This window comes from Pleurodeles waltl, chromosome 7, assembly GCF_031143425.1.
Source record: "Pleurodeles waltl isolate 20211129_DDA chromosome 7, aPleWal1.hap1.20221129, whole genome shotgun sequence".
NCBI classification, from domain to species: domain Eukaryota; kingdom Metazoa; phylum Chordata; class Amphibia; order Caudata; family Salamandridae; genus Pleurodeles; species Pleurodeles waltl.
In genome coordinates this window covers 465,191,874-465,204,301 of record NC_090446.1, presented here as the reverse complement: position 1 = coordinate 465,204,301, position 12,428 = coordinate 465,191,874, and the positions used below count along the sequence as shown (strand labels likewise).

General features: G+C 42.2%; 1 protein-coding gene across 1 annotated transcript in view; it reads left to right on the top strand.

Moving 5' to 3' along the window:
* Positions 1-11,234, top strand: part of LOC138304197 (sulfotransferase 1 family member D1-like) — a 381,202-nt gene extending 369,968 nt beyond the window's left edge. The window contains exons 5-7 of the mRNA XM_069244052.1: positions 1,378-1,472; positions 1,586-1,766; positions 8,356-11,234. Coding sequence (XP_069100153.1) covers positions 1,378-1,472; positions 1,586-1,766; positions 8,356-8,468 — 389 coding nt within the window. The 3' untranslated portion in view covers positions 8,469-11,234. The remainder of the gene's footprint in view (positions 1-1,377; positions 1,473-1,585; positions 1,767-8,355) is intronic.
* The last annotated feature ends 1,194 nt before the right edge of the window (positions 11,235-12,428 follow it).

Sequence of the window (12,428 nt, the reverse complement as noted above, 5' to 3'; positions counted from 1 at the left end):
AACTTTCAGTCGGGCTAATTTGCTCACGTAAATTCCTATTTTCATGTTCCAACTTCCTACATTTCTCCTGCATTTCTCTGTAAGCAGATAAAGGTATCCAAACCTTTCTGTCATCATTACTTCCAAAAGACACGTTTTCTACATATGTACAACAGGAATTATTTCTCAAAACACCATCAGGCATTTTAGCTACACATACATTTTCTTCTGTAATTCCCCAAACAGAAAACAATTCACAGTTTTTCGTAGCACCATCAGGCAGTTTACCAATACATGCATTCCCAGACATGGTCTGCCGTGCTACTGTGATTCTCCCAAAAAAACAATTTCTGTAATTCTCCAAACAACAAAAAAAAACAATTACACTTTTAAAGTGTGCACTTAGAAATCTACCAACTCGTCAACACCCTCTTAATCACCTCTTAATGACCGACCCCACTCCTGGTACCAATTGTAGTGCTTTCCTCTTATCTAGTTTCTAAGCACTAACATAATACAACAGAAATGCACTTCTGAGGTCAAAGAAGACTTTTATTGTTGTTAATTCTTCCCCAACCCCAATTTTTATGTATGACGAATTAGTAGCTTTCAAGTACGCGTTAATCAAACAAAATATATCAGTTTGCAATATACACAGCAGGTTATATTTATAAGATATTGAATGCAAAGCAAAACAAATACTTCACCGTGTGGGAACTATCTACAGCTTCATCTTTCTAAGGTCTGCAAGCTGATGACCCCTGTCAGCCGCGAGAAAGAGATTCATCTACCCACACGGGATTGCTGGCAGCTGGCGCCAAGCTCCAGCACGAGGTCCGGTAGATTTGAATCTGCCGGACCTCGTGCTGGAGCTTGGCACCAGCTGCCAGCAATCCCGTGTGGGTAGATGAATCTCTTTCTCGCGGCTGACAGGGGTCATCAGCTTGCAGACCTTAGAAAGATGAAGCTGTAGATAGTTCCCACACGGTGAAGTATTTGTTTTGCTTTGCATTCAATATCTTATAAATATAACCTGCTGTGTATATTGCAAACTGATATATTTTGTTTGATTAACGCGGACTTGAAAGCTACTAATTCGTCATACATAAAAATTGGGGTTGGGGAAGAATTAACAACAATAAAAGTCTTCTTTGACCTCACAAGTGCATTTCTGGTGTGTTATGTTAGTGCTTAGAAACTAAATAAGAGGAAAGCATTACAAGATTGGAGGGCACTTGTACTGTATTTGGTATGTGTGGATAAAAATTGGACAGATCAGCCTAATGTTGGTCGAGAATTGACATCACAGTCTGCCACGTGAAGAGTTGTATAAGTTTTGGATTGGAGGGTTTTCAGTGACGTAATGTATGTTGCCTCTCATTAATGTTTTTATGTCAGTTAGCTATGGCTCCTGGTACGACCATGTCAAAGGCTGGTGGGAGAAGACAAAGGACCACCAAATACTGTACCTGTTCTATGAGGATCTGAAGGAGGTGAGAGATGGAAGGGAATAACAACATAGTATAGAATCCTCCTTGAATCTACTAGTGCATCCTCGGGTGAAGCTCATCAATCTTATGTCTGAACTCATTTCTCTTCTTTGCAGGACCCAAAACGTGAAATCCGGAAGATCATGCAGTTCATAGAGAAGGAACTGGGGGAAGAGATTGTAGAAAGAATCTATCACCACACTATGTTTTGTAAAATGAAGGATAACTTGATGACCAACTATAAGACTGTCCCAACCAACGTACTGGATCAGAAGGTGTCCCCTTTCATGAGAAAAGGTACGTGTATCCGATCAACCACAGTCATTCAGAACAGAGCGTATGACCTTTCCCTGCTTCCTCATTAGTACATGCTCAAGCATCAAGCAATATTTTACATTAGTGTTTCCTTTTCCATTATTGAATGCCAAAGATTTGAATCACACCGGAAAATCCCTCTTAGTCCCCAGGCTGTGAAGGTATACCTATCTTTCGAGCAAAGCTGAGGAAATGGACCGGTGTACCATGAACCTTCCCTCACACCTCTGGGGAAGAAGGGCCCCCTTAGTGTTGGAAAATAAGTCCTGCAAAAGATAGACTGGGTTTGGTAAGTTCTCCTCAGCCCCCCGCCAACCCCCAAGCTTGTCACACATACAGAAACATACATATTGGTATACTAAATTGTTTTGTTATATGTAAATTTAGTTCAAAACATACAGCTAAATTAGGATTATCACAAATATATTGACAAACACAAACAGCAAAGAATAGAGACAACTGAAGAATGTGAGCACCTTGTAACTTCGTATATATGAAGCCTAGCGCTAATGAGCAGTAGCTGGCTAATCGGTCATAAGGAGAGATGAAATATGCGAGAATGCGAGAGATGAAATAAAAATACTTTACAATTGGCAATGGATCTGAAAAATCCTCCCTTTTGGTTGGCTTGTATAATTAACTCTAAGGTATGTCATACCAATCCATGTAACCTTGTTATGAACTCTTGTGAGCAATGTAGATAACCATTGGAAATTGCACAGTCTTTGTTCATATGTGGTGTAAATAGAACCACTACTTGAGGACTGTGCCACCTGCACTATGATTTCTCTCTTCTTGTTTTGCTAAATAAGATTTGATTTAATGCAAACCAAGTGGACGCATAATGGGGGGGGTCATTCCGAGTGTGACGGTCTTCAGACCACCACACTCGTGGTGTCAGTCCGGACCGTCACCAATGTGGTGGTCTGACCACCAAATTACAACCCCTGGCGGTCTGCCAGCTCCACCTGGATCTTGAATCCTGGCGGTTTGGCGGTGGCAGAGATCCAAATCCGCCGGGGCATGACTACAAGCAGTGCTGCCTTGGGGATTACAACCTTGTTTTCCACCAGCCTTTTGATGGTGATAACACCGTCCATGAAAAGGCTGGCAGAAAACAGGTGCAGGGGGCCACAAGGGGGACCCTGCACTGCCCATGCACTTGGCATGAGCAGTGCAGGGGCCCCCTCTGCCCCGCACCATCGCAGTATTCACTGTCTGCTGTGCAGACAGTGAACATTGCAAGGGTGCTGATGAACTCTGCTCGCCACAGCATTGCTGCAGGTTCAATTACAAGTCAGTGACAATGCTGTAGCCTGTTTCCGCCTGGCCAACGGGTGGAAACCTATGTTTCCGCCCGCTGACCTAGCGGAAAACTCTTAGTGAGGCCGGCAGGTAGGTGACCGCTTAGGCAGCGGCGACCCTGTCAGGATTTTGCCAGATTGAGTTTTTCATCTGCCAAACTCATAATGACCTCCAATGTCTCCTATGCCTCTTGTGTAAAGTAACTTTGTTCTAGAAAAGAAATTGAAATAGCTTTGGGATTCTTTCAAATTATAAAGGAGGTTTCTACATGCAAGTGAGTCCCACATGACACTTGTCTTCTTAATAAATCTCTGCCCAAAGGCATGGCATTTTGGCCTGTTTGTATTGGTTTGAATCGGGATACATGACAAAGACCTTCTTGTGACCATGAAATTCTTTTTAGATAGTATCTTGTAAAAAAGTAATTTTGCATCATCTTGTCGATGCCCCGCCCCTAATTAATTACGAAGGGTTGATGGGTAGGAAAGGACCTGCTCAGTCAGGGCCATTAGGAAAACCTGCACGACAAAGAATTTCAAGTAATGAGTATCTATAGATCTATTCAAAATAATAGTATTTAATTTTACAGAAAACAAAAATGAGGTAATCAGGGGAATTAGTAATTAAATGAAAATCATAAAATATGCAATAACACAGTGTGCCTTGAAGAAATTAATAAGCACATCTGATAAATAAGTAAATCAATAATAGTGAATATTCCTAAATACAGAAAACCCACAAGCATCTAACTCTCTGAAAGCAAGAAGCAGAAAAGTCTAGCAGGGAAAAAATGGGATATCTAAGAAGAATGTGGTAATATGTCTCTTCCCCAAAAAGCACCTTTTTATAATTTTCTACACAAAGAAAACACGCAAATTCATAGCATCATTTTACATAAATGGGCAGCAAAAAAAGTTACTTGCACAGTAACAAGCGTCATGTTAATTTACAAAACAACACATATTTGCAAGTTTTTTCATTGGCTATTAAATACTTAATTTATTGCACATAAGAAATTGTATGTTTTATTAATGTCAAACATAAGAACAAATAACTGCTTCTACACATTCATAGTGACAGAGGTTTAACTACCAGCCTTGCAATGTTGCAGTACAAGTACATTCTTTACCAAGGAAACTATAGATAAGTTACATGTGCACATAAGGACAGGGACCAGAGTTGGCAGCTGAATTCCGATCATTTGATTAAAACAAATTAAACCCACAAGAGATGTATTCCAGCTCTGTGTTGGCCTACATTGAGAAGAACCGGCCCCTTGGCACTCTTTTCATTTTGTCTACACAGTGACATGATACGTTATGTTGTTTTGTAATATGCTATAATCAGCCATGAGGGTATCCAGTCACTTGGGCATCTGTGAAGGCATATGGTCCACACATTATTTGAAGAGCGAGGTCTTCAGCTTCCTGTATAATTCCAGTAGTGAAGATGTGGCTGTGATGAGTTGTGGGAGGTCATTCCATGTTTGGGTGTGATGTAGAACTTGCAACCTCCTGCTCTGCTTTTGTGAAAACAGGGTGTGTGTGTGCAAGTGTGAGTAAGGTTGAGCGTGAGTGTGTGGATGGATAATGAAATTGTCTGAGGTATACAGGTCCAGTGCTGTTTAGGGCTTTGTAGGAGAGCATGAGGAGTTTGAACTGGCTGCTTTTCTGAATGGGGAGCTAGTAAAGCTCCCTGAGGTGACTCAAGATGAGTGTGCAGCAGGGAAGGTTGAGTATGACTCTTGCAATGGTTTTGTGAATGATCTACAGTCTTCTCAGGAGCTCCTTGGAATTCTGGTATACAGGGCATTGCTCTAGTCCAGTCTGCTTGTGATTAGTGCTTTTTGACGGTTGTCTGGTGTTCTGAGGAAGCCATGTGAAGATTGTTTGGAGCATTCGCAGGATGTGGAAGCAGGCAATCTCGGTGCATTGGCTTCATGTTAAGCTTGTCGTCCAAGGTGATCCTCAGATTTCTGGTGTGGTTCTAGTTTTGTCGGCCACAAGGGGGAGCTATGTATTACTATTTTGTTGGAATTCAGTTTCAAACAGTTAGTTCTCACCAATTCTGCTGCCGAGGCCAGGCGATTTGTGAAGATTGTGCTGGTGGTGGGTAAATTCTCTGTCAGGCAGATGATGAGTTGGGTGTAGGAGATGATGTTGAAGCTTTGAGATCTGATGATGTTGGCGAGTGGGGTCATGTATATTTTGAACAGGATAGGGCTGAGAGATGATCCCTTGAGACTCCGCATATTAGGTTCTTGGCCTCCATTGCAAAAGGTGGCACTCTGACTCCTTGGTTTCTTCCCATGCAGAAGAAGCAGATCCATTTGAGTTTTGGTCTTTGGATGCCAAACTATTGGAGTCTTCTGATGAGTGTGTTGTGGAGACTGTGGGTGAGCAGGATGAGGACAGCTGTTTCTCCTTAGTGTAGGCTGGCCCTGATGTTATCAGTGGCTGTGATAAATGCTTCTGTACTATGGTTTTTTCGGATGCCTGATTGTGTGATGTCCAGTAGATGACGGAGTATGAGGTGGCTTGTGAGTTGTTAGTTGATGGCCTTATGGTTCACTTTTTCTGGCTCGGGAATCAGGGATATAGCATGGTAGTTGGTTAGTTTATTGTTTCTTGAGGGTGACGTTGACGCCACATGTTTCCAGGCTCCTGGAAAGCTGGCAGAGATAATGGACGGGTTCTGGATGTGGGTGAGGGCTGAGCTCATTGCTAATCCACCGCAGTTATAGATGTGATGGGGGCATAGGTCTGTTGGGGCCCTAGAGTGGACGGTCTTCATGATTGTGGCAGTTTTTTCACTAATGAGCGTCTTGCATTCAGTCAGGTGGTTGTCTTGATTAGTGATGGGAAGGTTTGCGATAAGTTGCTGGGGTCTGGTTGTTGTGCAAAGTTGCTGCAGATGTTCATGATTTTGCTGTGGAAGAAGTTGGATAGGTCATTACATGGTTCTTGAGAGCGGGTAATGTTATTTAAGAAGGCCGTAGGTGTGGTGAAATCTTTGACGATCAAGGGGATTTCTTTGCTGCTGTTGGAGTGCTCCTCAATTGGTTCCGCTACTGCTCTTTTCTTGGTGTCTCTTGTTGCTGGTGGTAATGTCTGAGTGCAGATTTAAAGGCAGTCCTTGTGGGTGGCTTCAGGGCTGGCTCTCCACTTTCTGTCCAGCTGTTCACATTATCTCGTGGTGTCCCAAAAGATCCTCTGTGTACCAGATGGCTTGCTTGTTGGTTCTTCTCATTTTGTTGAGTTTGATGGGTGTGAGGAAGTCTGTGCAGTTCTTGATTTGGTTGTTAAATTTGTTGATGCCCTCATTGATGTTTTCTGAAAGGTTGGGTTGGGCTGTGCGCAGGATGTTGGTGCATTGGTTTGTGGTGTGTTGATCTGGAAGTGCACTATTGTGTGATCAGTCCATGTGAGAGGTGAGGTTGAGATGAACATAATGCGGTCGGAGGCGGTGAAGATGGGGTCCATCTTGTCTCCAGCAATGTGTGTGGCTTCTGTGATGAGATGAGTTAGTCCAATGTTGTTTAGACTTTCTAGGGTGTGCAGCAGAGCAGGGGTTGACTCTGTCTTCCAGGTGGAAGTTGAGGCCCGAGGAGTAGGAAGTCGCTTTGGAGTTGATTGTGTGAAGGGCAATAAAGTTCATGAGGAGGTTGGTGAAGGTAGCTCATGGTCCTGGTGAATGGGAAATAAAGATTCCGCTTAGAAGGAATAGTTTGGAGGTTTGCAGCTTGAAGTGCAGCTATTTCATCAATGGAGTTGGCTTCTCTATGTTCACTGAACACTTGATGGGTGTCTTTGTAGGTGATCATGATCCCTCTTCCTGGTTCTGAAGGTGGTCCAGGTGTGCAATTTTGTAGCATGCTGGCACTACCTTGGCAATGTTGGCTGTTGATGTTGAGTTAAGCCAGGTTTCCATTAGGATGTGGAGGTCCGGTAAGTCATTGCACAGCCGGTCCCAGATTTTGCTTGCATTTTGCTGAGCGAGCATGTTTTGAGCAGCATGTATACGCTGAGTCTTGGGGTGCTGATTTTCTGTTACGAGTGGTGCTGCGTGGGAGTGTTGTTCTAGATGATTGCACGAGGGGTGTGGGTAAGCTCCTGCAGGTGAAGCAGCAGTAGGTGCAGGTGAAAGCTCCTACTGTAGTGTTTGTCATGATGCAGTAGCAAAGGGGGGGGGGGGGGTGAGGTATCCCAGTTCAAGTGAATGGAAGATCTCTGCGGTGAATTGCTGGGGTGCAGTTGGACCAGGGATTGTGGTACTAGGTGCAGTCCGGGTGCGGAAGGGCACAGATGAGCATGCCTTTGGTGCGCAAGCACCATGCCAGCTGTACAGGTACACAGCTGCTGCCATTAAGTAGGTCCTAGGGGGGAGGCATGGGGTGCTGGGCAGGGCAATGTGGCAGGGTTGGTATAAGACATAGGAGATCGGAAGCAAGTAAGTAGCAGGGTAGGTGGAAGGTTGGGAAAAGGGTGCTGAAGGGCATGGGGGGTGGGCAAGGCAGAAGAGAGCACACAAAGGAGGAAAACTGATGAAATGAAATGAAAAAGACCAAAACGAGGTGAAAGCAGAAATAGCTTAAGCAAGTAAAATGCAAAACGGGCTTAAAAGAGCTAAAGGAAAAGAGCAAAAAAGGGTGAAAGCAGAAAGAGCTTCAGTGGAAGAGAAAAACGGTCTGAAAAGAGCTAAAGCAAAAGAGCAAAAACTGGATGAAAGAGGATAGAGCTTAAGTAAAAGAGAAAAACTGCCTGAGCTGGAAAGAGCTTCAAAGGGCTGAGAGAAGGGTGAAAGAGCAAAAGTTCAAAAGAGAAAGGCTGACCAGGAGATGGGAGAGAGAGAAAGATATGAAGGTGAGAGGGAGAGTAAGAGAGAGAGAACGAAAGAGAGAAACAGAGAGAGAAAGAGAGAGAGAGTGAGAGGGAGAGTGAGAGGGAGCTGAAGGAATGAGACTTGAGGCTGCAACCCGGGTCCGAAATAGCCTTGAACTAGCCGGACAACTGGTCACAGGTAAGTGGGGGCCTGGCCTCACCACCTGCTAGTTGGTAACACCAGTAAATGCAGTAGACAATGACCTATTCCCATGGTCACACTGGTGTATTTAGTAATTTGTAATGGAATCCATGAAAAGTTGATCCCCAACTTTGTTTGACCTTTCCTTGAACATACCTCCTCAATGAACTCGGATAAATATATCATGTTGTTTCTTGAGAAGTTACCATTGTCTAAAAAGGGTAAATTATCTTCCTCTGCACAGGCATTGTTGGAGACTGGAAGAATCACTTCACTGTAGCCCAGAGTGAGAGGTTTGATGAAGACTATAAGAAAAAAATGGCTGGCAGCTCGTTGCGCTTCAGGACAGAGCTCTGAGATTCCAAACCATAATCCTGCCTATGTTCAGCATTTAAAAATGTTTTCCATGCTAGATGTTTTTGAATTTTCATCATACGCTATTATTCAATGGGTGATTCCTCCTGAGAAAACCTAGAATATTTACTGACAATTTTTCCACCTTGATGCCACAACTGGCCTACTGTTGATGTAGTCCATCCTGTAGACCCGCATCCTTCCACCTTGTAGCCTATCATATAATCTACCACTGCTCCCTTTGGCTAGACATTTTACTAATCAGTTGTCAAATTCAACATCCATTTCAGCATCTAGTCTGCAGAAGCAAATTGTTGGTCATGAGAAATTTCACAATTTAAAAGCTAAGCATATTGAGAGAACCACTGTAATATAGTCTAACTCCTGTAGAATGACATCAAGCATGGGAACACTGATAATTTTGATGCTTCTCTCCATCTCTATCTCTCACTTCCCTTCCATTTGTTTGAGCCATGTAATACATGTTGTTTCAAAGGTGCAGGACTGATTTCCCACATAGTGTAGAATTTGCCTTGAAAGATGAAAGTGAGCTATTTAGTTTCTCAATTGAAAGAATGGGTGAAGAGTGTAGGCTTAGATGAGTAGGATTTGAGAAACGTAACAGAGATAATGACAAGGGGCTGGGTATCAGTAAGTGCAAAATGGTCAGAGACAAAATGCAATAGGTGCATCTGTAGACCAGACACAGGAGCCAGATGAGATGCACAGGGTGTGGTAATATTCAGGAGCTGAGAGAAGGAATACATTTAAATATGGTAAAATGTAAGGTCAAAGGGAAGGCTTAGAAGAGGTATAAATGTCAGACTTGTTTATGTGAAACTGATATAAGAGGTGAGGTTGAAATATTATTGGAGCAGACAAGAAGAGCTCAAAGAGATTGTTAAGAAAGGTATAAGAAGTGGATAGTCTTGAGAGTAGTGGACCAAATGCTGCAGTGGTAGAGTAACCCCTTTTCAAATAAAGAGAACTGAGATTTGGAAATTGGGAAAATGTAGAGAGACAGGTTTGAAATTAACAGGATGTGGTAAAGGTGAAAACACTGAACAGAAAAGGCCATATATTATGGACCACTGGTTAGCAAAGTCTGAAGGACAGTAAATGTTTGAAGATCATAAAGAGACAATAGATGGGGTGGCAGAATGATAATCATGATTTATTAGATTCTTTATATTCAAAAGAATAGTCAAGAAGTGATTGTAATTGGAGCTGGAGTGCAACTTTTTCTACAATCGTCAAGGTTTGTGTTGCATAGAACGAGAGGCCAGACTGGGCAAAAGTCAACTTTGGTTGCAAGGTTTGTCGAAAAGATGTGAATGGTTGCAAAAGATAAAAATTATCCAAACAATCTGGGATCGTTGAAGTACAATAGTGAAAGTTATTGAGATGCAGTAGAAAACAAGGCATTAATCAGAATAGAAAAATATAAGGGTAGGTGATTAGGATGATCTGCTGATCTCTAAAAGAGCCATGGTGTTGTTTGTAGCTGGTCATCCATCTGGTCAGATGAAGACTAAGAAATGGTGACAGAATGCACCAGTTGTAGATGGTCAGAGACAGCTAAAGGGAAGGAGATGTATGACAAAAAGAAAGGAGTAAGCATAAAATAAGGTTGAGTCAAGATGCAAATATAATGAAAGCTGGTAGGCATGGTAGGAAAGAATGATTGAATAAAATGAAGAATGAAATTGAAGATGGATTTTTAGAAGAGGTGGTTGTTAGAGACAGCATTGTCTTTCATAGAAATAAATAAAAGGGCCCATTAGACTTTAAAAAATGGTAAATGCTATGTGGCAGGTCCTTTTATAGAAACATAGTGAAACTGGTCCAGGTATTGTGAGAGAAGGCTGATTGAGATGAGATGAGAGCACCAGGAGTGCTTGTGTTATGAGGAGTAATTTATGACTCATGTAAAAAGAAAGTTTGTGTTTATGTGGGGGAAAAAATTCCAGCATGAAAGTGAAACTATAGTAGACAATGTGAAGGTTTGATAGACCAGTCAAGAATGGGAGAAATGGAAAATGGGGTGGTACGCAAGAACAATACTACAGTGGGCAGAAGAAAAGGGGGTAATAAACAAAACCCCAGCTATTTCACATGAGTAATTATTTTATGGGGCCATTGAGGCTCATGAAACATCAATCCCTATAACTAGAGTGTTTATTAATTTTCTATCAGAGAGATCTGAGTGAGAAATGTCTGTCGATTCTGCTAAGACCTTCTAGTTGAAACAATTAGGACAGAATTGAAATGCCCCCATCTTACACTACTCCCATCCCAACTTACACATATCATATGAAGGTATTTTGCTAATCCCTTCAATGTTGCTGAGTGAAAACTTCATCCTCATTCATTTTAAAGGTCCAAGAATCATGGTACAAACATCTTTCACTACAACATTACTCCTACCACAAGCAGCCTGTCATATTCTAATTTTGTACCTCAACTCCCTAGCTAAAATCCCATCACCTCATGTTTTAAGTCCTTTAGAGGTATGTCTATAGGTTTGAGTATTCTTGGAATATTATGTGTGCTTATGAGTTTCCCCCACTACAGATGATGTCTTTACGCTATATGTTTACTAGTCAATCGATTATACGTTGTTGAATTGAAGATCATTGTCATTCTCTGTTCAATTTTAAAATGCTAATAAAACGTTTGGAAAAAAAGACCAGCAACACAAAAATCTCCTTTAGAATCAGCACACTCACTACATAAAGTTGGGTTCTTTTGTACCACTGCCACCATAGTGAGAGGAATAAAGGAGACATCTAAGGGTTTGGATTAAATGCAACATCGAGGGACATTCTAGGTGAAGGTTTGTGACCTGTTTCTTTTGGGTAGGCTCTCATTATCTTAATGAGACTACTGGATTTGGGTAGAAGAATCACTTGCACTGTGGGGGACTGAGTCTGAACCCACTACAGGTGACACCTGTCAGCCTTATCCGGGTTTTGCTACGGCTAACTAGCAGTGCCTCATCTCCACCCAAGAGTAGGGATGATTGGGCAGCTGAGCGCATGACACAATTTACTCCTCAGGGAAATCGTGGTCATTTAGATCTCATCCGTTTCTCTCAGTTACATTAGTGTCACGTATGCAAGGACAATCAGAGGCAGAGTATAATTCAATAAGGTTTTATTAGATCTTAGATAATAAAACATGGATGCAATAACTAGGACGATGAAGCATGACAGGATTAAAATTGTGGCAAGGAGAGGAAAGCATAAAAATAACGCTACCATATTGTCACTAGAATCGTTAAAAATAGCCCCTACCTACGCTATGTTAGAGCACAGCATGTTAAGCTATAATTCTGCCCTTCAGGTTCCCTTGGGAAGACATCACCCCTCATACCGGAAAGAGCTCTGTAGTCTACATAAGCAGCTGCAGCGAAGCACTCAGCAATCAGCTTACAGTAGTGGTCATCTAGCTGGAATCTCCCTCTAACGTACATAGGTCAAAGTAGTGTTTTTATAATAAAACAGCTGATTTTTCAAGAAAGGATTCCCACGTAAGAGCGTGTATGTTTCTGTGAACACTAGAGACAAAAGCGGACCACTTTTGCCGGCAACCTATCTTTACTTCAGCTTTGAGAAAAGCACAGAGTGAGAGAAATATCTTTTTTAAGAACGCAGTGCTGGTCTAGGCAAAGAACAGCTAGATAGAGAAAATAAAACAAGGCCGCAAATGTGGCTATCGTTAAAATGATAAAAACAAAGCTCAATAAAATATGTCTAGGTTAAAGTGCGGAGCGGCAGGCCTAGCTTGCTAAAATAACGTGTATGAAGCTTTAACAAAAAAGGCTACACAACATTTATTTTGAAGGTATTTAGGTCAGTCACTAGTACCCCTCAGCTTCTTTGTTCCTTCCTCTCTTGCCCCAGAAGCTGCTGAGATCCATTCTGGTTTAGGTCTTTTCCTGTTCTTCACTGTGAACAAAGT